General features: G+C 49.7%; 1 protein-coding gene and 1 long non-coding RNA gene across 3 annotated transcripts in view; one reads left to right on the forward strand and one right to left on the reverse strand.

Moving 5' to 3' along the window:
* The window catches only part of AIFM3 (apoptosis inducing factor mitochondria associated 3), a 51,243-nt gene that overhangs the window by 11,148 nt on the left and 15,226 nt on the right, over positions 1-24,869 (reverse strand). For both annotated transcript variants that reach the window (XM_018085668.3, XM_018085667.3), the window contains exons 3-14: positions 20,147-20,360; positions 14,165-14,274; positions 12,645-12,754; positions 11,573-11,617; positions 10,507-10,603; positions 8,380-8,492; positions 5,952-6,038; positions 5,257-5,348; positions 3,373-3,503; positions 1,086-1,201; positions 673-744; positions 282-345 (exon numbers count right to left, since the gene is read on the reverse strand). In XM_018085668.3, the coding sequence (XP_017941157.1) occupies positions 282-345; positions 673-744; positions 1,086-1,201; positions 3,373-3,503; positions 5,257-5,348; positions 5,952-6,038; positions 8,380-8,492; positions 10,507-10,603; positions 11,573-11,617; positions 12,645-12,754; positions 14,165-14,274; positions 20,147-20,360 (1,251 nt within the window). The remainder of the gene's footprint in view (positions 1-281; positions 346-672; positions 745-1,085; positions 1,202-3,372; positions 3,504-5,256; positions 5,349-5,951; positions 6,039-8,379; positions 8,493-10,506; positions 10,604-11,572; positions 11,618-12,644; positions 12,755-14,164; positions 14,275-20,146; positions 20,361-24,869) is intronic.
* On the forward strand, positions 5,988-20,379 carry LOC115307997. Its single transcript, XR_003916353.1, has 3 exons — positions 5,988-6,087; positions 8,736-8,871; positions 20,334-20,379. It is a non-coding gene; the product is annotated as an uncharacterized LOC115307997 (long non-coding RNA).

Consider the following 24,869-nt stretch of genomic DNA (forward strand, 5'->3'; position numbering starts at 1 on the left):
AATAAAAAAGAACTTGAGGTGATGAAATTGCTTTGAATATTTTTTTTTCTGGAAAAACCATACGCATTACTATTTCCCAAATATATTTTGGGATGGAGGCTCTAGAAAGGCATTTTTTAGTTACTCAGATTCATGTGTGGCAGCCAAGCAGGGCTGGCCTATCACTGCCAGCACTCCTGGCTACCCAGCCCCAAGGAGCCCTTGCTGCCACATCCCCTCCAGCTTCTCCGGCACCGAAGAGAGTCCCCGAGCCCCCAGCTGAGCACCACACAACCCCTTACCAACACCAACAACACACACGTCGGCACGCAGGACCTTCCCACTCTTCAGCACAACCTCCTTGAGCTGCAGGAGACACGAGGTGGGGAGGGCATCACAGTTATTTTAGGGACAAAACACCCTCTGCAGCAGCAGGAAGCCAAGCTGGCAGCTCGCCTCCTTTGTGACATGCAAGCTGACCATAAATGTTAGAAAAGCAACAGGAGGAGGGTGGGAGCAATGAAGCCACCTCACACACCACACTGGTGCACTTTTGCTCCTGGGGACTAAACCCAGGAATATGAATTTCAGGGACTAGGAAAGAGGGGAGAGCAAAGCCCCAGCAGGGAATAGAACAGCAGCCCTGGGGGATGCCATAGCAGTGCTACCGGGGAACCCCTGCCCACAACCTACCTTCCCCTCCTGCTCCCGCAGCTCTGACACTTCTGTCTGCATGTAGAACTTCACCCTGTTGCTCTCGAACATCTGGAGGGAGGACAAGGGACAAAGCAGGGGACATCAGAACCCTGAACCACCCCTAGTCCTGGTGTCCCTGTGCCCCCAGCACTGCCCTGTCCATCCCCTGTGCTCGCCTTGACCCGCGCTGCAAAGGGAGTTGGCACCCCCGCCCCTCCAACACGAGTCCAGAAGAAGGGGATCTACAGCACATGGACCATGAGAGGGAAGACACAGCCCGCTCTGTCTGCTGACTGCTGCCATCACAGCTTTGTCAATAAACATTAAGTAAATTAATTAGTGCAATAAGTGATACAAGCAGAACCCACTCTGTTACCAACCCTCCCCTCCAGATGCAAAAGAGAGGTCACCTTCATGACAGCACGGCCAACCCTCTCCCCAAAGAACTTCTTGAAGGGGACTTCCTCCAGCTCCACCAGGGACACCGAGTGGGCCCTCTCCGCGAGGTAGGCAGCCACCTCCATCCCTGGGGAACGGAAGCAGGTCTGAGTGGCTGTGGGAACCACCTCGGCACTGTCCTGCATCCCTAGAACTCGCTGCAGCAGAGGAGCCACCTCACCCACACTGACTGGGAAGGTTGGAGCTGGCTACTGGGAGAATTGGGGAGGCACTAGAACTGGTCACGCAGGGGGCCACACCAATTCGGGTATTCTTCAATGTAGATTTTGAAGAGCAAAGGGAGGAACTGGTCATGATGAAGCCCCAAAGTGCCCTGGTGTAGTGGGTTTCTATGGCTAGGTTTGGTAGCAGCTGGGCTACAGGGGTGGCTTCTGTCAGAAGCTGCCAGAAGCTTCCCCTGTCCATGGTGAAGCCGATGCCAGCCAACTCCAGGACGGGCTTCCTGCCACTGGCCAAGGCCAAGCCAATCAGGAGTGATAGTAACACCTCTGGGATAACATATTTAAGAACAGAAAGCTATTGCACAGAAAGAATTCCAGTCAGGGAAGAGCAGAGTGAGAACATGGGAACAGCAATGCAGACCCCAAGGGCAATGCAGAAGGAGGGGCAGGAGGTGCTCCAGGTGCCAGAGCTGAGGCCCTGCAGCCCGTGGTGCAGAGCAGGGTGGGGCAGCTGTGCCCCTGCAGCTCATGGGGGAGCATTGGGGTGCAGAGACCCCCCTGCAGCCCCTGGAGGAGCCCACGCTGAAGCAGGTGGATGCAGGAAGGAGGTTGTGACCCCATGGGAGGCCCAGGACTGAGCAGGGTCCTGGCAGGGACCTGCAGCCCGTGGAGAGGGAAGCCCACACCAGAGCAGCTTTTCCTGGGTAGGACTTCTGGTCCCTGTGGGGGACCCACGCCAGTACAGCTCATCCATGAAGGACTGCACCCCATGGAGAAGTGACCCACGGGACAGCAGTTTGGGAAGAACTGTTGCCTGAGGGATGGACTCACACCAGAGACATTCCATCAAGGAATGTCTGCCGTTGGAGGGACCCCACAGGAAGCAGGGAAAGGACTACAACCCCTCTCCCTGAGCAGAAGCAGAAACAACAACTGACCATAATCCCCATTCCAATCTTTCTGCACCATTGTGGGGGAGGAGGGAGAACATGGAAGGAAGAAGGGGTGGGGGAAAGGTGTTTTTTAAGATTATTTTACTTCTCACTCTTTTGATCTGACCCTGTTAGTAATAAATTCAATTAATATCCCCACTTTGAGTCTGTTTTGCCCATGATGGTGATCAGAGTGACATCTCCCAGCTCTTAACTCATGAATCCTTTGCTGTTTTTTTTCTCTCCTCTGTCCAGTTGCAGAAGGGAGTGAAAGAGTGGCTGTACCTGGCACCCAGCTAGGGTCAACCCTCTACACCTGGGAAGCCATAGCACATGCAACAATGGACCTCAACCAATGGAAGCCTTCCTCCTACAGCTGGGACTCTCAGCTGCAGTCTGAAAAAAGCTCTTGGGAGTCACTGTTTTCTCTGATCAGAATGGGAGAATTTTACTGCTGGGAATTGCATGGGAACCTCCACCAAGACGTTTTCTATCTATGGGGTTTTTTTATGGAAATTAATCTTTTTGATGACCTGCAGTTTGCAACTGGCTCCCCACACCACATGCTTTTCTGTAGATCATATTGATCGAAGCATTAAAACAGGTTTATCTTTTATAAAAGAAAAAAAAAACAAATAATGAAAATTTAATAATAAATTCCCTCACTAATAAACATTTATGCTTAAGGTTTGCAGAGCCCACTATTATTTTGTTAGAACCATGTCAACCATAAAGAAGAACCATCAAAGAAACTGTATTTCAAAAATTCACTGCTCTGTTAAAATGTAAAAGAGAAATAAACCCACAGGCCCCCACTCACCAACAAGACTCTCCTGACTGAAGTCAAATCTAGACACACCAGATTTGAACCCACCTGAGCAGTAGTACTGGCCTTGCCATGTGCTTTTCAGTCTGGGACAGCAATATCCGTGCCTATGCAAACCCAGCCTCTTCAGAAAATCAATTTCTTCAGCAAGGAGATGTCCTCACATGCACCCAGGGCTGGAGGTTGGACTACCCCAGGTTCAGTTTGGGAGTGGGGGTTACCGCTAACTGGGCAGTAACAAACTGGGCAAGGGTTTTGGGATCATCTGCAGGAAAAGGTGGAGAGCTGGGAAGCAGACACCGCCTGTGCGAGCACTCACCCAGGAAGGAGGCTCCCACGATAACCACGTTCTTGCTCGTGGCCAGCTTTACCACACGGTTGGCATCTTCGGGCGTCCGGATGTTGAAAACATTTTCCATCTCCTTGCCTTTGCAGCTGAGAGCTTTGGGCCTGAAAAACACTGAGGGTGCTACAACTGCTTTTCTCAACCCCATGGTGGCTGCAGTGCTGAATCAGGACAGCAGGCACCCCTTCTGGGGCTCCAGCAGCATCCCAGACTCTCCTTTTTTCACCTTTCTCTGGGTCGGAGACATAACACGGAATAACACAAATGCTGGTGGACAACAGTCGAGCAGGGGATGCTGGGCAGCCACCCCAGATCCCACTGTGTACCCACGGGGCCGGGGGAGCACCTTCCTGGGGCAATGCAGCACAGCACAGGACAGGCACAGTTTTACAAACCTGTGCTAAACCACTGGCATGTCCTAACATTTAATGGGAAGCTTAATGGGACACAGAAAACTCCCTCTGTCCTCCAGCAGTGCTTTGGAGCCAGATATTGAAAGTTTGATAAGGTTCTGAAGATGCAGGCTCCACTCTCCATTCCTGTGGGCACATTGCTGATGCTGTATCAGCTTAATCATGCCCTCCCCAGGCACTTACTGGAACCTATCTATTTTTAAATATCTGACCCCTGCCTGACTCACATCCGGAAATGGGACAGATGATCCTAAAAAATTTAGGTACCTTAAAAAACATTTACCCAGTGTACCTGCAGCTTGTGTATGAGGATTTTGAAATTATTGCCAAAGGCTTAACGTCTTTTGAACCTAATTCAGTTTCTGGTGTACATGGCATTTTGGCTGCAGCACTGTACACCCCAATGCCACCCATTCACACCTAGTGGGGCTGTTGCTGTGACTGGCAGCACGCTGGTTTTCAATGTGAGTCACTGCTCCGGCTGTTCCACAGCATCCATTCCTCAGATGATAAATTATGCAGGGACTGCATTTCTCATTCTTTGTTTTACGGCTTGGTATAAGGAGCACAAGGAAGGACAGCAAGGATGCCTTATTTTCACCTTGAATTGCCAATTTTGACAAATCTCCTATTGAAAACAGACTGACCTGCTACTTTCAGGGTGCAAGGGACAATGCCAGTCTGGGGCGATGCCTGGCATCCCAGCACATCAATACCACCTTTCCTATGGCTGGACAAGGTTCAGTCCTGAAAACTCCCATGCTGGGGGCAAGGCTCCCAAAGCTGTTAGGCTTGGGTGGCAGCAACACCTTATTAGGGCTGCAACAGTGAAGTGTTAACCTTTAATTGCTGAGAAAGATCTTAAAGGTTGGCAGGAAATGAAAGATGAAATTCAGAGGGATGTTAGGCTTGAATGTTACTGAAGAGTAAAAAGAGCAACATGGCAAAAATTACCTCTAAAAAAAAAATAGAATACTTCCACTTTGGAGGGTTTTGTTAAAGAAAATACGTTCAAGGTCCTAGGGCCACCATCCCTGGAAGTGTTCAAGGCCAGGTTGCATGGGGCTTGGAGCAACCTGGTCTAGTGGAAGGTGTCCTTGCCCATGGCAGGGGGTTGCTACCAGATGAGCTTCAAGTTGCCTTCCAAGCCAAACCATTCTCTGATTCTATAATTTTATAAAATATGATGTATATATATATATATGAAATAGATGATGATATATAGATATAGAGATATAGATATAGATATAGGTGTAGATGCAGATACATACAGATATATCCAATATCTTTGGTGTTCCTTGACTTTTCCACAAACACTCTTGTAAACAAATTCAGTGTCTGAATTCACCTGCCATATTTCACTCCCTATCCCCAGGCACAATCTCTTCACATTCTCAGATAAAACAGTTTCTCTTGATCTTTAAGATTTTTGTCTGTAGCTTACATGTTTCCAGTCGCTATCAGCAGCTTGTTGTATTCCATCTTAAACCCATCTTTGAACACGGCTATCTTGCTCTTGATATCCACAGCTGCAACCTGAAATCATTCTTAAATAATGTTAAGGGATGAAATCCCAGACGTTAACCGAGTTCCCAGCCCAATCAATTCATCTGTCAGGTTTTAGTCTTCCATGTTAGTTTATTAGTTTTAGTTGATAATTTGGTTGGTTTTAGTCTGTTTGTTTTAGTCCCCCCAGGCCACAGCTTGGCCAATCCAGACCTTAAATATTCCTCGTTACCTTTTCACAGATCCTTGAAGATCTCCCAATATAAATAAGATAATGGAGAGAAATGTTTAAGCCACTGTCTCTGCTGCTTGAAGGCTGATTATCCTAATCAGAGGGCAATTGGCCACCCCAGATCCATGTGAGGGTGCTGGCAAATGGCAGGTAAGAAATTATGGCCACACCATAGTCACACCCAGGGTGTCCTTCCCGCCACAGGAGCATTGCATTAGCTGTGTTTTGAACAACCACAGGCAACCTGTGCTCTGGGGGACAGAACAGGGGGCTGGGGTAGACCCAGAATTTATGCAATGGCATCCAGTGAGCCAAGAACAGAGACACATTCCCTAAATACGACCTTTGCGTACCAGTGCTTGCTGGCGACAGCCTACAGGAACACACAGGACTCTTCTTACCTGCATTTCAGTCAGGACTTCGATGTCATAGGTGCAGAAGAACTCCTTGGGGCGCAGGGCAATCTGCTCAGGGTGGGAATCCATTGACTGCAAAAAAAAAAAGCCATTTTTCCATCAACTGCTGGGCGTTGAACAGGTGAGTGAAGAAGCCGCTGTTACCAACAGAAGTCAGTACTAGCCTGAAGTCAGCACTTATGGCACAGGTTAAGGGAGCAGTTCTAGAGGCTGGAATTAAAGCCTCTTCAAGTAAAAGTTGTTACAAGAGGCCGATCTGGGCTCTGGTTCCTTCTCTGCTGCCTCAGTGTAGGGCTGCTACTGACCAGTTGAGGCAGTAAGTGCTTTTGAGAGTTGGCAAAGCAGCCATAACTGCAGCTCCTCACAGCACAAACAGGTTCACAGGAGTGTCATTGTATAAGGGTGGTAAAACGCTGGCCCAGGTTGCCCAGAGAAGCTGTGGCTGCCCCATCCCTGGAAGTGTCCAAGGCCAGGCTGACGGGACTTGGAGCAACCTGGTCTAGTACAAGGTGTCCCTGCCCATGGCAGGGGGATGGACCAGATGACCTTCAAAAGTCCCTTTCAACCCAAACCACTCTATGATTACTTGGAAAACAATCAGTTACCAGGGGAAAGGGAAGGTAGAAGAGCAATAAGAACATGCAACATTAACATACAAGGACACACTTTCAAAAGCACCCAAGTAACGCTGCACAAGTTCCCTCAAAAGCTGAAGCAGGGCACGGGCCTGTATCTGCTCATCTTCAGCTGTAAGAGCTTCTTGCTCTTCCCAGCCTTCCCTGATCACTGGGGTGAGATGTACATTATCTTTATATGCAGGGTTGAGCCCAAGTTCATCTGCCCTTCTGACTCTGTGGAGACAAGCTCAGACTTAGGCTGAGGACAAGCTGAGCATCAGGTGACCTGCTGACTGTGCAGGCTGCTCCCTGCTCCAGTGTACCCCTCCTTGCCTGCAACGTACCGGGAACAGTCAAGCCCTGCAATTTATCACACAGCACTGAGCTGCAGCATCTACCTGTGCCAAACAGGCATGACATTTGGCCTTGACCTAGGAGGGATAAGGGATGCAGGAATCAAGGGCTTTCCCATCTGCCCACGGGGATGGATGTGCAAGACCCTTATCCCCAGAGGTGGCTTGGTCAGGGGCTGGGATGAGCCTCTGACTTCAGTCAATGCTCTGCTGAGGAGAGACCTGCATTGAAGAACTCGAGGCAGGGGCAGGGTCATACATGTTTTACTGCAAATTCTTTAAATACTCCATGTTTACAGAGAGGAATACCCAACCTCATTGTGCCAGGAAGGGCAACATAGAGCAGTGCACTACCACCATAGGTTTTGCTGCTGCCTGGTGCTCTGGAGATGGCAACAGAGACATGGCAACACACCAGGGAGGTGGTCACGGTCCAAAGGGACAAAGAGGAACAGTTTGGCAGGACCTGGGGACAGACTGATAACAAGCTTTCGGCAGGGCAGAGGAAGGGCAGTGCTGCCGTTTCAGGCAGTAAGAAGTCTGCTGCTTACAGCATTGTGCGCTCCTCCTGCAGTAACTCTGTACATGATTAGTCCCACTCACAAAAGGATTAAGAAAAATCCCATTTTTCTCCTAGCCTGTTCCCAAAAATTCAGCTTTCTCTTCCATGGGTTTTGTGCACCTTCTAAAAGCAACTACGGACAGAGGTGTTTAGTGGAGAGTTTAACAGATCATGTACAACACCTTTGGCATGTGAAATGTTCTTACTATTTAAGAGAGAGAAGAAAAGCCAGTCTAAGACTCACATGTGGAGTACCATCCCCCACGGATGATTGAGAATCATCATCATTATGGCATGGAGCATCCCTGGGCAGCAAGAACCATGTACTCATAAAAAAACATGGTAAACAACACCATTTTTCCACATGCCTCATTTCATTGCCTTTAAGATTTTGATCCAGACACACATTAAGATCTACCCAGGTAGAAGCTGGCTAAGACAGCTACTGCTAGACCTGTGAAGAATCATATAAATCCCTGAGTGGCTTGGCTTGGAAGGGACATTAAAGCTCACCTCGTTCCAATCTGCAGGGACACCTTCCACCAGACCAGGTTGCTCCAAGCCCCATCCAACCTGGCCTTGGACACTTCCAGGGATGAGGCAGCCACAGCTTCTCTGGGCAGCCTGTGCCAGGGCCTCACCACCCTCACAGGGAAGAACGCCCTTGTTTCTGTGCTGGAGTGCTCGTAGTTCAGAGTTTGAACAACTCCTTTTTTGCGTTTCATATTTCAGTCACAAACAGGAAAGAAAATTCAAGGAGAACAGAGAAATTATGAATAAGGAGAGAGAATCATGCTGCTGCAATGAATAACAGTGGGGAAAGGTCCTAGAGCAAACCTTAAAACTGGGGAGGAATATGGCATACCCAGAGTGATACAAACCTTACTGAGCTTTGGTCTGTCGTAGGGCAAGTGTCTGTCCATTGTGCACATCACAATCCGGTCAGAGAAACCTTCCTGGCGCAAGGTCTCTGCACAGACCAGCCCAGCTGCCCCTAAGGGAGAAGGAGACCAATGACAGCCATGTGTATGGGGCATTGGCAGATCTGAGCCCTTTACTGCTAAAGCTGCCAGGGCTGAGTCCAAAATCACCATCTCCACCAGCCCTGGCCTCACTTCACTGCCCTTCCTAAGTTGAACAGCTCACACAGGAAGCTGGTCAGGGCGGATGCAGCAGGCAAGAGAAGGGACCCTCTGTCTAAGAAGTGTGCCATTAATCCTCTTGTCTGTCCCTAAAGTGTCACAAAACCACAAAGACCACACCTGAGGAGTGCTGCTAATGCCTACATGCCTCTCACAAGCTCCGGGGCAGAAGCAGCTGCTCAGACCCTTGGACTTCTTTAGTCGGAGAAGGGTCTGCACACCCAGCTCCTGGTAAATTTATGGCCAAGCATGGAGGGCAGAGAGCCCTCCCTTCTCCACAGCCAAACTGTTGGTTGTGTGACTCACTGTAGAGCATTTCCCATGCTATTTCTTTAAGGGTTTTTTGTTTGCTTGTTTCAATCACAGAAAAAAAAAGGGCTAAGTCAAACAAAAAGCTTCCTAGGGGCATGCTGTTCCTCTGCATCCAGGCAGCCTGATGGGAACATCCCTTCTTCCTTGGCCTAATTGTGAGACTGGAGAGCTCAGGTGAGAAGTCTTGAGTCTCTTCTCAGCCAAGGAAGCCTTGTTTGATAATAAGTGTTTCTAGGGACATGATTTCTGTAACACCAAAGAGATGGACCTGGACAGTATCATGGTTTGGTCCCTCAACAAGATGCTCTCATTGATGGAGGCAGGGGACAGTAGAAGAAGAGACAGGTGGGTGGACATCCTGTGCATGAAGCCAGGAGCAAGCTGAGCCAGAGCTGATGCTGCACTGATGCCAGGATGACCCTCAAATGAGCAAGGGGCCGCAGTCGATTGCCCTCAGCTCTGCTGGGCATGGCTGGATCTTGGCCCTTGCTGTAGGGCTGGATGGCATTCTCTTACCAACACTCCCCACAACCCCAGATTTGAAATCACCTTTCCCATCCACCAAAACAGACTTTGGTCTTTAGCTGGTAAAGCCTGAGAAAGTTCCTTCAGCAGTGGCTAATGTTGCCTGTGGAGTGACTTCACTGAGATTGTGATGACTGTCCAGTCCTGCCACACGCCAGGACATTCCAGTTGACCTCAGGGAGCAGCATATACTTTACACCCCAGCTTTCAGGCAACAAGAGCACAAGGAAGGGAAAAATGTCACCCAGCAGCAACAGAAAAGCCAGTTAGGCTGTTTTTCCCCTTTGCTCAGGCTGTGAGATGTAACTTAGATGATCCCAATTTCTACAGCTTGGATCTGGTGACCTGGGGGCTATAATCCATTAAGAACAACACCCATGTGCCAGGAGCAGCCATTCCCTCGCAGTCCCAGGTCCAGCACCCTCTATTTCACCACAACGTGGTCAAGCCTTGGCATCTAATTCAACCCAGAAATTCAGTAGATGGGCTTCACCCCATCAGGCTTTCTAAAAAAATGGCAATACACAAATGAAGATGGGACAAGAGAAAACAAAAAACAGATTGGCAGCTTTGCTATTTTGGAAGGGATTTGATATTTGTTGAGAAAGTGGAAGAATTTATCTTCAGAGAAGCACCTTGAGGTGAGAACTTTGGAGCTGTAATCGGATGAGACAGTGATGTACAAGGTCCAAGAGAAAAAAGTGTATCCACATTACAGGGACACCTGAGAGGACTTTACACTCATTAGCTGTGGAAATCTGGGGTTGCTGATATACTTGGGAAGGGTGTAGCAGGAAGAGGGTTCAGGGCACCCACTCCAAAGGACAGCAACAAAGCTCCACAGACGGGAGCACAGGGCACCTTTGGATCATCAGCATGTAAGACAAAAAGGCTCAGGAAGAACCTCTAGTCTGACCCTTTGCACAGGAGGGACGCAGGAGGGGGTGACACAGCACACAGACACTCTGCTCCCTGCACCCCTGCTGGGAAGGAGACACACATGGTGGTCCCAGCACACGCCATCCTTACCTGCACCGATGATCAGCACGTTGGTACTGCTCAGGTTGTAGTTGCTCAAGGAGATGCACTTTGCCATCATCTTTGTCCTCTTCTGTGTCTGAAGAGCCTGTGCCACCACCAAAAAGGAAAGCCATTATCTTTATTCAACATTAACCTGGGCAGGCAGGCAGGGATGGGGACAACTGCAGTAGTGTCATAAACCAGCTTGGATAGGAAGGGAACAACTGGGTCCTTGTACTGAACAAGGACTCAAACCCCTGCTCATCCAAACACCATTCCAATGTCCGGTGTACTACACTTTACAAGGTACTAAATTAAAATAAATCCACCATCTTCTGCAAATCCATCCAATCCGTCTCTGAAAGGGCAGGTGAACTCTCACCCCACAGAGCTGGGAGGAGAGGGGGAATAGAAAAAGCAGTCCAGGTGTGTTCTTGTGCAATTCTGCACCAACAGATGAAGTGAGAATGAAGAAGTTCTATCAGGAATTTTATCCTGCACCTGAGCAGAGTTTGTATACCTGATATCCAAAGCTGATGGACTTGTCCAATCCCCCAGATTGGACCCTGTAAGGGTCCATCAGGCTCTGAGCCACTGGATCTGCGCATATACACATGCAAAGGAGCACCAAAAGAAGGCTTTTCATGGAAAGAAAGATTGCAGTGGCCTGAATGGGCTTCATTCTGCATCCTGTCAGGGGATGAGAGCCCTCTCTGCCCACACACCAGATTCCTCCCTAGCAGGAGCTGATGTCTGGGCTCAAAAGGGAGCACAGGTGGCCTTTGGCATCACTATGCCACATTCAGACAAGGCCCAAAGGCTGGTGGAAGAGGCCTGTTTCCATGGACAAATTAAAAGTTGCTCTGAGCTTAAGGAAACATAGGACAAGTTCAGGACAAACACTCGAAAGATCTGAAACCTTTGGTTCACCCATGCTAGATACTCACACATCCCTCTGCCCAGGCATGGCTTTCCTGCCACAGGACCAAAGGAAAAGCATTTCCCCCACCCCCATGCACATAGAGCAAAACCCAAAAGCATCAGCCTTGGTTTTGGGATGTCAGTGGCCCATTACCTGCTTGCTTGCTCGGATGTACACCTTCTCCTTCTCAATCTTCACCTGAGGGTGACAGAACAGCAGCAGGTTGCAGGACAGTGAGGGCTCCCTCTGGGCAACAGCTAACAGATGGAGCAGCAATGGCAGCAGGTTGCCTGCAAGAGCAGCTCAGGCCATAGCAGGGCTCATCCCAGCTCAAGGTTGTGGGATGTCTCCTGTCTCGTACCAACCATGCACTGACGCTCAGTGTACAACTTAATTTCCATCCCAGGTTTACTTATGGTTTCTCATTCCCAGCCCACTCCTACTCGAGACTGGGCACCTACTCCCCCAGGGTCGCAGGAGGTGTCTGATGCCCATGGGTGGGTGCAAGGGAGGAAGAAGCTAGGTGAAGGTGCTGCTCTCCACTACCCACACCAGCACATCCTCGGAAAACATTCGCTCCATGCCATAAAGAACATTGCTTATCCCAAAACAAAGAGACATTTTGTGGGTGACACTAATCTGAGTGGTGTGGTTGATGCTCTAGAGGGAAGGGATCCATCCAGTGGGACCTGGGCAGGCTGGAAAAGTGACCCCATGGGAACCTCATGAGGTTCAACAAGGCCAAATACTTGCTGCACGTGGGTTGGAGCAATCTACAACATCAACCCAGGCTTGGGGATAAAGGGATCGAGAGTAGCCCTGAGGAGGGTTGGGATTGTTCAGCCTGGAATTGTTCAGTTCTTAGGAGCCCCTTCCAGTGCCTAAAGGAGCTCCAAGAGAGCTGGAGATGGACTTGAGACAAGGGCCTGGAATGACAGGACAAGGGGGAATGGCTTCCCACTGAGAGAGAGCAGGAATGTTGGGAAGAAATTCTTCCCTCTGAGGGTGATGAGGTCCTGGCACAGGTTGCCCAGAGAAGCTGTGGCTGCCCCATCCCTGAAAGTGTCCAAGGCCAGGTTGGATGGGGCTTGGAGCACCCTGGTCTAGTGGAAGGTGTCTCTGCCCATGGCAGGGGGTGGAACAAGATGGTCTTCAATGTCCCTTCCAACTCAAACCATCCTGTGATTCTGTGTTTCCTCTGCTGCTGCAAGGACAAGGGTCTCACCTGGAACCTGGGTAAACTATCCAAGCCGGGAAAGTCCTCAATGTCACCTGTGCCGATGTTGAAGCAAGCTCCATGCCAGGGACAGCGGACTCTTCCTTTGGACAAAACCCCTGCAGGGAACACAGCAGAGCAGGGTTGATGCTGCCCTGCAGATGCCTGCCATTCTCTGGGATGGCACCTCTCCTCCAGGACACATGTCAGCTGATGTGGACCTGGATGGGCAACACTGGACTTCTCTCAACATGCACATTGGACAGGCTCATCTGTTTGGGACCAACTGGGATCCTATATGGGCAATCCCTTCTAAAATGCCCTGGATGGCAACATCCCCCACATCTCTGGGCACAGCTCCAAAGCTGTCTGCTCTGCCTGGGATATAGCCTCCATCTCCAGCCAGGATGAGGCTGTCATCTCCACAGTCTCATCATCCTTTTAAGCCCCCGTAGCACCCAGAGGAGGCAGTGCCTCAGAGCATCACTGATTTAGAGCACGTGTGTTCCAGAGCAGACTCTGACACAGCAAGGTGCCTGCACACACCTGGAAGGCACAAGCATGCCCAAAGCCATGCGTTCATTTCTCCAGGTGTTTGCTCAGAAGCTGCTACCTTGGACTTTAGCTTTCCCTGCTACAGTGCTGGGGCAGAGCATTGGCTACCATGTGGCCATAGACCGGTATTGAGCTTGTGCCTGAGGCACAGCAGTGTCATCATCACCACATGTGGGGATGGAAGGGCAGCCCCTGCACTTACTGCTGCAGCAGATTCTCCAGTGAGATCCCTGTGTGACAGCCAGTCTGAGGAATGTACCCACAGGTCTCTGAAAGGGCAGGTGAACTCTCACCTCCAGGGCAGCATGGGGCTCTTCTGTCCTGCTCAACTGGCTCTCGCCCCAGGTGAGGGGCTGAGAGCATGGCTGCTACAGCCAGCACTGCTGCTGGGCCAGTGATGCCCAGAGGACACACAGTGCAATGCTCTGGCTGTCTTCCCCAGCATCCCACTTCCAGTAAAGAGTCCTCCCAACTTCAGTTTGGGTGATGCACTTCCACACACAGTCAGACCAGCACTGCCTGATGCTGCTGCTTAGGTTCTGGGCAGGGACCTGCCTGAAGCCGATGCTGAGAAAGTGCCAGGATGCATATTTTTAATGCCAAGATGGGAAACCCCCACACCTCATCCCACTTCAGTCAATAACATGAGCAACATTCTTCTTGCTACTGAAAGGATCTCATCAGCCCAAATAGATTCCTCCTTTTGATTTACAGTCACTAGCAGAAGCCCCAGCCCTGTGACCAACAGTGGCAGCTGGTGTCAACTGCAACCAGAGCTGTGGTAAAGTGCTCTGGGGAGGTTTGTGCAACCCCAGCCTGCTGCCCGTGCCTTCTCCAGCCAGAAGATGCCCAGGTGATGCTAAGTGTGTGGCATGGAACTGCCCTGTGCCCAGCAGCACAGGGTGAACACTGGGCTGTCCTTTGCCCACCCTGTGATGTCCTCAGTTGCTTCCCAGGACAGGATGCAGACTAACCTTTGACCAGTGGAGCCCCATAGTGGGGACACTTGTGTCCCACGGCGTGGAACTCACCACTCTCCTTGATGAGCAGAGCCTTCCCACAGCCCAGGTCCACTTCCCTCATCCTGGGGAGGAGAAGTATGGAAAAAGATGACAGAGCATCCACCTCACAGCAGATGCCACCCTCTCACCCTACAACCCAGACCTGGTCCTGCCAGTTCCCTGCCTCCTTCAACTTGCTCCAGGTGACTACAGGTGTGGGTCAGTCCTTGTCACCAGGTCAGTTTTGGAGGTGGATCTGTTGTCCCCAGTGTGGGGCACATCCAAGCTGAGTGGCAGCATCTTAATCCATCACTGTGTCAAGAGGAAGCCCAAAGCACCTCCCCAGCTGCTGGGGAAGCTGGTAGTGGGAGCAAGAACCCAAACTGGTTTTACTGCAACCTCCCCTCCCCTCCTGGCCCCAGTGGATAAGCAGGTCCCTGCCAGGCTTGTATTCAGTCTTTGAAAGCAAACACAACATGTCTCAGAGTTGAAAACCAGGAGGGGCGACTCTGCCCCTTGGAGTCTGCCTCCCACACCTCAGGGGTTTGTGCTCTGGTCCTGGCCATGTCACAGGGTCAACAACATGGGTCACCTTTTGCTGATAAATCCCTCACGACAGCAGACACCCGTGTGTGACCTCCTTGATGTTTCCCTTAGCTGTTTTTGCAGAGTGAAGCTCACACAGCAACCTTCTCCTAGCACCAGGCTCCGGGCCTCAGCTGTAAGTCACCAAGGGGCTTCACCTCCTCAGTGCTGGGTTCAGCCCTGCTCTGCACAGGAGCAAACGAACCTTGAGCCATTCTCATGGAAGGTTCTCTTTGACATCTCCCAGTTTTTGATAGAACCAGAGGGAACAGTCTTAAACTAAAAGAGGATCAGTTTAGTTTACATATAGGAAAGAAGTTTTTACAATGAGTGGTGAGGCACTGCCACAGGTTGCCCAGAGCGGTGGTGGATGCCTCATCCCTGGAAACATTCAAGGTCAGGTTGGACATTGATTTCAGGTTAGACCTTGGATCTTCATTTGCTTTTTCCAGCCTGGAGGAGACTGAGGGGAGACCTCATCACAGTCTGCAGTTTTCTCATGAGGAGCAGCTCTGATCTCTTTTCTCTGTGACCAGTGACAGGACCCGAGGGAATGGCTGGAGCTGTATCAGGAGAGGGTTAGGCTGGATATTAGGAAAAGGTTCTTCCCCCAGAGGGTGGTTGGGCACTGACCAGGCTCCCCAGGGTATTGGTCACATCCCCAAGGCTGTCAGAGCTCAAGGAGTGTTTGGACAACGCTCTCAGGGACAGGGTGGGATTGTTGGGGTGTCCTGCTGCAGGGCCAGGAGTAGGACTTGATGATGATCCTTGTGGGTCCCTTCCAACTTAGGATATTCTAAGATTCTATGGACAGGGCTCTGAGCAACCTGGTCTAGGAGAGAGCCCTTATTCTGCAGGGAGCTGGACATAGAGCACAGAGCTGCTGTCCCCTGGAAACTTCCCCTCTTCCAGCCAGAAAGCCTATTCCCGCACAGTTTGATGTTTATCTGGAAATCCTGGTTGCTCCCGTTGCACGGAGTGGATCATCTCATCTACAGCCAGCGCTGACGTTGCCTCTGGGCTACCAAACATACCACTGTGCCCACAGCAAACCCCACCTGCTCAAGGTGGCCACTGGCCAAGTGTGATCCCGGAATGCTGTTCCTGCATGCCAAGTTCCAGGGTCTTGGAAGAATGGGACTGACTTTGCATGCTCATTCCTCTTCAGGTAACATCCCAACTCTATCCCACCACTTAAACCCAGGCTACAGAGATGCTTGTCCCACTCTCTGTTTCCATGGAGATGAAAATGGGGCTCAGCCCATCAGCACTCCTGTCACACCTTCAAACCCACCTTGGACAAGACTTTGGGCAGGTGCCTGCTCCACCAGCATCAACTGCCTAATGACAAATGCTCAATTTCCCAATTTTCTTGTCAATTTCCTGATTTCCTTGCCATCATGGGCGAAAACCATCAGAGTTCATCACACCTGCCCTCAGAAGCAATTTTGTTCCAGTAACTTGGCAGTCCTGCTCCCTAGTGATGCAGCTCTGCCCGCTCTCCATGCAGGACACTTGGCACTTGGAGCTCTTCCCTCAGCACAAGCAGTACAAGTCCAGCTGCATTCCTCAGCTGATTAAACCTGTTCAATGGCAACCATAACTCCCTGGGAAGATAAGATAAGTGAAAGAGTTTACAGCTTACCCAAGGAGCTGTGTGAGCTGAGAGAGTCAAAACCAAGACCTGGTGTCTTCAAAGCAGCACACAGCCACCTGCAAGGTTCCAATCCTGCACTCACTCCAGAGAAATCCAGAGAATTATTTACACTGTCCTGCAGCCTGCTAAACTGTTTACTCAGTTGGGAATTTGTCCTGTTGCCCCAATCCACTCCCCACTTGGGAAGCATCAGCTAAAACTCAGCTCTGGTCAGCAAAGGACCTTTGCTCGAGAGCTGTGGGAGCACTGGGAGCTGTTTTCTGTCCCCCCACTTAGCCTGCTGGGAGGCTGGCTGGCTGCAGCAGCACCAGTTTATCCATCAGTACCTTTTACTGGTACTGCTGAGGTCATGATGGTACCAGAAAGACAGAAAGGATGGGCAGAAAACATACCCCGTGCTTGCAGACTCCACTAACACAATGCAGTGGTGCCCGAACCCCAGTGCCAGTGCTGCGGCCGTGCCCTTGCACACCCCTGCCCAGCACACTACCTGGGAGAAGCATCCTGGAAAATCCCTCTGGGTACCAAAGCAAGAGGACTCCTTTGGTCTGGTCCATTGCTTTACATGAGCTGTGGGACCCTCTCACAGCACCTCTCTCTTAATATGGACTCAGCCTGCTAGAAAACAGCTATTCTCAATCTAAAATGTCTAGTGGTGGCACATCTACTGCCACAGTCGGTAGCATGTTTCAGCAGCTGATGCACACAAGACTGAAGTGTGGGCCCGGTTCCCAGACCGATGTCAGTTCCTAGCCCAGGTTTTAGCTGAGTTCCCTGCTATGACCACCTGCAGCCATGTGTGTTCTCACAGGCTGCAACCAGCTCCTCCTCACCTTCCCTGCAGCCAGCAGAGCTCTCCAAATCTTTTCATCTACCATACAGCCTGCTTCCCACTCAATCTATTCATAGAATCGCAAAATCACAGGATGGTTTGGGTTGGAAGGGACCTTAAAGACCATCTTGTTCCATCCCCCTGCCATGGGCAGAGACACCTTCCACTAGACCAGGTTGCCCTGTCCAACCTGGCCTTGAACACTTGCAGGGATGGGGCAGCCACAGCTTCTCTGGGCAGCCTATGCCAGGGCATCATCACACTCAGAGGGAAGAATTTCTTCCCAATATTCCTGCCCTCTTTCTCTGTAAAGCCATTCCCCCTTGTCCTGTCCCTCCATCCCTTGTCCCAAGTCCCTCTCCAGCTCTCTTGGAGCTCCTTTAGGCACTGGAAGGGGCTCTAAGGTCTCCCTGGAGCCTTCTCTTTTCCAGGCTGAACACCCCCAGCTCTCCCAGCCTGTCTCCAGAACAGAGGGGCTCCAACCCTTGGAGCACCTCTGTGGCCTCCTCTCTAGCAGCTCCACGTCTTTCTTGTGCTGAGTACTCCAGAGCTGGAGGTAGTACTGCAGGTGGGGTCTCACAAGGGCAGACCAACCTAATTTTCCTACATCCTTCTTGCTCTGGGATACTAAAGCAGAGCACACTCTTCTAGTAACACCCCAACACAAAGTCAGCAGACACAGAAGCCTCCATGACACTCGGATGTTCAGGCATTAGCCTACATCTTGACCCTGGAACAGTACCGTCCCTGTGCAACCAGTATTTCCCGGGGTAGTCTCCCCTTTTTGCTTCACTCCATCTTCGAGGCAATTCCAGTTGCTGCCTGTGCTCTGCCCTGGGTCCTCTTGCTGTCACTACCCACCTGCACAGGAGGCAGTAGGTTACCCATTGTCTCCCAGGACAAACTGCAGCCACTTTGCTTGCCCTCCATTCCAGAGCATCTCCACTGACTCCTCATCCCCACCTCTCACTGGAGGAGGACATTTGCCTCCAGGTCCCAATGGCCCTCCAGCACTTCTCTGGGCTCAGCAGAGCTTGAAGAGTCATAGAATCCTGAGATGAAAGGGACCCACAAGGATCATCATCAAGTCCTACTCCTGGCCTTGCAGCAGGACACCCCAACAATCCCACCCTGTGCCTGAGAGCGTTGTCCAAACACTCCTTGAGCTCTGACAGCCTTGGGGATGTGACCAATGCCCTGGGGAGCCTGGTCAGTGCCCAACCACCCTCTGGGGGAAGAACCTTTTCCTAATATCCAGCCTAACCCTCTCCTGATACAGCTCCAGCCATTCCCTCGGGTCCTGTCACTGGTCACACAGAGAAGAGAGCAGTGTTGCCCCTCTGCTGGCCCTTACGAGGAAGCTGCAGACTGTGATGAGGTCTCCCCTCAGTCTCCTTCTACAGACTGAAAAAGCTGTCATGGTTTAGGAATGGTATTCCCCAATTTAGTGCTCCCACTAAAAACCCACTGCTGCTCGCTCCCTTCTCTCCTTCCCCCTTCCCTCCTGTGGCTGGCTGGAGAGAAGAACTGGAGGCACAAAAGGTAAAGATCACCGGTTGAGATAGAACAATTTATTGGAAAACAGCTGTGAGATAAGAAAAGGAACAGTAACAGCAACAATATCAGTAACAAAAGTGTACAAAAGAGAGAGTGATTTACATGCAAAAATGCTCACTACCAAGTTGGACCCAATCTCAGCCACGCTACCCCACTGCTCCTTCCATGGGACCAGCATTACCCAAAACACTCCCTCCATCTCAGAACCAGCATTACCGCCACACTTGCTCACTGGAAGGAATCCCTTCTTCCCCCTGCCTCCAGAAATGACATGAGGTGTTATAGAATAACCTCTGGGTCCTGGTCATGGCCCCTCCTGGCTACTGTAAAAATTAACCCTGTCCTGGCCGGAACCAGGACACAAGCTGCTCCTCATCACATGAAGACCTAATCCAAGAAAGTCCAGTGCATCCCTCTGTAGAATGGTCTAATACATAAATTCCCATTGCAATGAAAAAAAACTAATTCATTCCTGGATGAACTTACCTAATAAGAAGAATTTATGGCCCATGAAGCTCCTAAAGTTTAGCCCAAAGTAGCCCGTAGTACATGGATTATTCTAGGATATTACTACAGGCAATACTTCAATCTAAAGCAAACAGCTGCCAGACTCCTGGTGTGTCCCACACACCTGACATTGCTCCCTTGCTGGAATGAAAGCTATTCCAAACTATTTTCTTCCACACATGGACGGAGCCCGCTGAGATGTCGGCCGTCAGCCTGATGGAACCTGTACTTCTACCCCAGAAAAGAGGCATCAGCCTGTAAAGCACAGTGATGGGGACAGCCACTTTTTAGACTTCAGAAAACTCTTAAATCAGGGCAGTGAATGTGCCCAGCAGAAGTGTGTTCTCATTTGCAAAAGATCTGAAAAACTGCATCCTTAGTGAAAGAGCAAATTGATGAGCTCAGCTGGAAGAGCCAGGCACTGCAGCCAGGATGGAGCCAGGATGGAGCACACGGCCTGCCCCATCAGCTCCCCCCATGCACTTCTTGTGCTGCTTTGTAAAATCACTAAGGCTATAAATTTATAAAAAATTGTCTGGGTTGGCTAACACAAGCTGAGCAGACCCTCCTGAGAAATTCTGCTACAGAACATCACCTCTTTCTGAGACAAGTCCCAGCACAGGCCATGCTGGGAACAGCAGACCTTCTGGTAAAAAACAGTTGTCACTTGTCCATGATATAATTTTTTAAGACTAAAAAAAATGTTTATTTTACTAAGTTCAACTATTATCTCCAGAAACTCTAAAAATAAGACAAGGTGTTCAGATTGGGTTATAAAGTCTCTCAAGTTTTATCTGCAACAAGTTTAGGCACTTACTGTCCATTCTCCAGGTCCTTCACATGGCAAACGGATGCTTCCACCATGTCCTTTGGGTTGTGGTAGGGATTGCTGGCAATTGGATGTTCCTCGAGGTGGTAGTGCCGGGCAGTTCCATTGACTTTGTAGATCAGAGGGCTGGCTTTCCCATTGGGTGACATCTCCTCCTTGCTTCTCTCCTTCTCAGGTATCACAACTTCAATTTTCACTTCAACTGCAGGAACAAACAGAAAACTTCATTAAAATGAAGCCAGAAGTTTTGCTGCCATTCTGTCTCTCCCTCCTCTCCTGAACTTGGAAAGGAGCTGACAGACATCAGAACAGACATTTTTTGCTGGCTTCCCTGAGAAGATAAAACATTTAATATCAAACTTGGCTTGATTACCTGAGCCCATTATCCCTCTGTTCTTTCTGCAGTGGGCACTTTGTATTCATAAAGTACATATTCTTGCAAGCAGAGTCATGAGTCATCGGTGCAAAACAACCCCTCAGCCACAGCTCTTGTTCTGTTCAGTGGAAAACAGCTTCAAGCAGCTTTATGTGAGGCACGCCAAGGCCTCTGGGGTTCAGGTAAACTTCAAAAAACCCTTTTTAGTTGTTTGTAGGTAACATTAACTGAAAGAGAAAGCCAACACTGCATGGTGCATAAAGCTGCTTCATTAGATGAAGATCAATTAATAAAGAACTAGAAATACTAAAATTATTTCCATATGAGGTTTTGAGTGTAGAGTGAGTCCTCAGCATTAGGTAACAGAAGCAAGGATGGTCCATTTTTCTCATGTGTCCATCACTGAACAGGTCTGACAACAAACCATCCCTGTTCTGGGGACCAGAGTACCCAGGGACACGTGGGAGCAAGGACAGTGGGGAACAGAGGGGCTCTTCTCAGTCACCCAGGTGAGGATATGCAGAAGTTACTGTGAGAGTGCTGAGGCCCTGGCACAGGCCAAAGAAGCTGTGGCTGCCCCTTCCCTGAAAGTGTTCAAAGCGAGGTTGGACGGGACTTGGAGCAACCTGGTCTAGTAGGTGTCCCTGCCCATGCCAAGGGGCTGGAATGAGATGGTCTTTAAGGCCCTTTCCAACCCAAATCATTCTATCAATCTATGTTCATCCAAGCTCCCTGAAGGGCAGCACTCACCCATCCTCCCCACTCATCCACCCAGTTGCACCCCCGCCCATTGCCCCATGCCTGGGGTAGGCAGACTGGGCACAGAAGCATCAGAGAAAGCCACTGATGAGCTCTCACATCACAAAGTGGAAAACATCACTTTATCTCCTAGGGACTTCATAAAGCTGAAGCCATTAATATTAATAATAAACCCCAGTGAGTTCTATAGCAAGCCAGAGGGAAGTGCCAGAGATTGGTGAAGTGTCTCAAGTACAAAGGAGATCATTGAGCTTTCCCCATCTTATAAAGGTCATGAACAGGAAAAGCTGTACAGAAGATAAAAATTAGAGTTCATAAACTAAACAGGTTAAGGAAAGGCCAAAAAAGAGGGTAAAAATAAGACCTACAGCAAAAGAAGGGCCCTGAGTCTTTCCAGCCTCATCTGTTGTCCCAAAACTTTTACTGCAAGAACATTGAGAGGACAATGGAAGAACAAGTCAGGGGGAAGGCCATTTATTTTGGAAGGGAGAAAAGCAAGTGGCCACGGCCACCCAGGCGCTGGAAGCAGGCAGCTGTCTTGGGAGTCCTGCAGGTTTCTGCTGTTTGTGTCAGCTCAGCAGGGCAAGGGATGGTGTAGCTTTTTGCCAAAGAGCCAAATCTCTGCACTCACCAGGGCAGGATTCACCGGGGGTACTGATCCAGGAAAGTGATTTTCCATGTATGAATGCTGAATTAGCGGAAAACGGCAACTTCTCTTGCTCTGTTGCAGCTGCAGGAGTTAATGCAAACTAACAGGGCCAGCACCATGCATTAAAAAAACCTATACTGCTATATGCAAATCTATTCCTGGGGCTCTAGAGAAGCAGCCCAGCTGCTGCAGGTACCCAGTGAAGAGGTTGCTCTCCATGAGTACTGCTTTCCTAGGGCACTGGGAGAAGCAGACATGGATTTTGGAGGACAGAATTAGGAAATATAATGAATGCCCATTTATGCCAGTCCTGGTGAAATACTTTTGGCCAAAGAAACAGGAGGTTCATGTCATATGATTTCATAGTCAATCAGATTTATCTGCAGCGAATTAGGCTGAGCATCCTTGCAGCCAGACTGCGGAGCCAGAACATGTCTCAGGATGAGACCAGGATGGCACAAGCAAAGCCAGCAGCTCTGAGCCCTAGCAGTGACATTGATATCAGTGAATTCACCCTGCAGGAAACAACCTCCATGTCTCACTTGGTTGATGCCCCAGGGCTCTGTTTTTCAGAGCACATTTGGGTCAGGTGAGCACTTGGAGTGCTCACTAGTCCATGGGCATATGAACCTAGAGGGATGAAGATGGAAATGTAGCTCTGCTCTCTTCACTTCTTCCTCAGTCAGAAAAACATATGCAGGAAGCAGCAGGTCTCTGGCACCAGTATGTGACTTGGCATTGCTTGGGACTCACTAACACTGCTGGACAAATGTCCAGAGCAAAAGAAAAAGAGGTATAAAGCCATCTCCCTTCCTATTTCAGCCTCCACACTTCACCATTTGCCTCTGTGGGAGGCAATTCCCACTTGCCTCTTGCCAACATTTTATCCCCCCATCTCCCCCTTCTCATCACTCTTGGTTCCTACATGGGGTGTCCTCTGGTCTGAAACCTGCATTCCCAAGAGATGATCCCTCCAGGAATCCAGGGCTCAGCAGCACCTGAGCTGATCCAGCAAACTGCTTCAGTTGCCATCAGGGAAAATGACATTTAAATTAAATATTTATAAACCCAAGTCTAATTCTGAAATCTGATTGGTAGTGGGGCTGGGGCCAGCGCACTCGAGCCCTTTGACAGTCCTATCCCGCTAGAAGAGAGCCTGGACCTTAAAGCAAACTGTTTGGAAAGTTTTAGGCATGTGACTACAAATCTGGACAGCAGACAGCTCCTCAGGGACATAGAGATATGGATATCGATATAGATACATAAGTATAATTATAGATTATATAGATAAAAATATAAATAGATATGTATAGGTATAGATAAAATAGATGAGAGAGAGACAGAGAGAGATGTGCCGGCTTGCCCTGTGCCATCAGCATCACATATATAAACATATCCCATACATAAACATATGTGCTTATGTATATTTTTAATATATATCTATACATACATGCACACATTATACATATATATATATATATTAGGGACTAGGAGGCCAGGGCTGTAAGTATTTTATAAGAATGTAGAAAAAAGCAGAGGAACCAGCTGAGCAGGTGCTCATAACATCCACATACATCACAGCACTGCCAGCTCTCACTTTTCAAAAATCCTGAGTCAGCTCCCCAAAGTCACAGAACTGTTTAAAATACAGTCTTGACAAGACTATAAATTTTTACTCATTTTTTTTTTCTGCCAGGTTTTCAGCCTTTAGGTCAAGCACTGCTGGGACCCTACACACACACTCAGAAACTGCATCCCAACCCCATTCATCACAGTTGGCTTACGTGTTGTTTTCACACGGTGGCCACAATGCTCTTGTGCTTTGCCTCATGCCATTCACACAAGCAGTAAGTCCTTAACACCCCACTACATCTTCTGTAATCTTATTCCTTCTCCATCACTATTCACGGCCCTGTGGGACAAGTCAGAGCCTCTGCCTGCTTTTGGGCAGGTACCTGAGACATGAGGCTAGAATTGTTGGCATAGACCCCAGAGCAGGAGCTGGCAGGTAGCTGGGCAGCAGTGCAGGGCCATGGACATTATTTTAAAAAAATAGGGTAATTAAAAAACTTCTTCATCACAGAACTGGGTTTCCAGTATGGCTCAGAGCCCTTCTAGAGGCTAAATTTAAATTATGGGTATCAGATCATTGAAAGTGTACTACTTAAAATGAGAGAAACCAGGAAAATACTGAGTTAACATGGGAAGAGAGAATTGCCATGCGCCAAGAACTAACTTGAACCTGGGGGAGTCTGGGTAAGATGAAGATGCCTGGTCATGGGGCATGGAGGAGCTGAGCTGACGAGGGGAGAGCAGTGAGTGTGCCTTCCCCAACCCCAAAACCATGTGATGCCTCAAAGTGTGCTGCTCAGGGGCTGGAGGCACAAGGCAGAGGAGCACTGAGGGCAGGGAACAGCCTGGTATGGGCTGCATGGTGCCAACAGTTCCAGGAGCAGTGGAAACCAAAAAAGCATCAAGGGATGATGCTGGAGGGAGCAGCAAGGTACAGTGAGCACAGCCAGAAATCTCAGTTTACCCCATCAGGGTTTATTTTCGCAAAGCCAGCACAGAGTAAATCCACCACCATGGGACACGTTTCGGGGCTCACTGTGCCCTGCCAGAGCTGTGCTTTCCAGGCATTCTCCAGGCACTCCCATTCTGCCTCAACTATAAACCCCAATGAGAGCAACTTCAGGTGGTCTCAGAGAGACTCCAAACCATTTCTATTGACCACTTCTTCCCCTCCTTTCAGGGCAAGGCTGGATGGGGCTTGGAGACACCTGATCTAGTAGAAGGTGTCCCTGCCCATGGGAGGGGATCAGAACTAGTTGGTCTTCACAGTCCCTTCCAGCCCAAATCATTCCGTGATTCTATCATTCTATTAAAAATGACAGCTCGTGACAAAATCACCATGTCAAATGTGCCTG

The sequence above is a fragment of the Manacus vitellinus genome, unplaced genomic scaffold, assembly GCF_001715985.3.
Source record: "Manacus vitellinus isolate BGI_N305 unplaced genomic scaffold, ASM171598v3 scaffold_84_pilon, whole genome shotgun sequence".
NCBI classification, from domain to species: domain Eukaryota; kingdom Metazoa; phylum Chordata; class Aves; order Passeriformes; family Pipridae; genus Manacus; species Manacus vitellinus.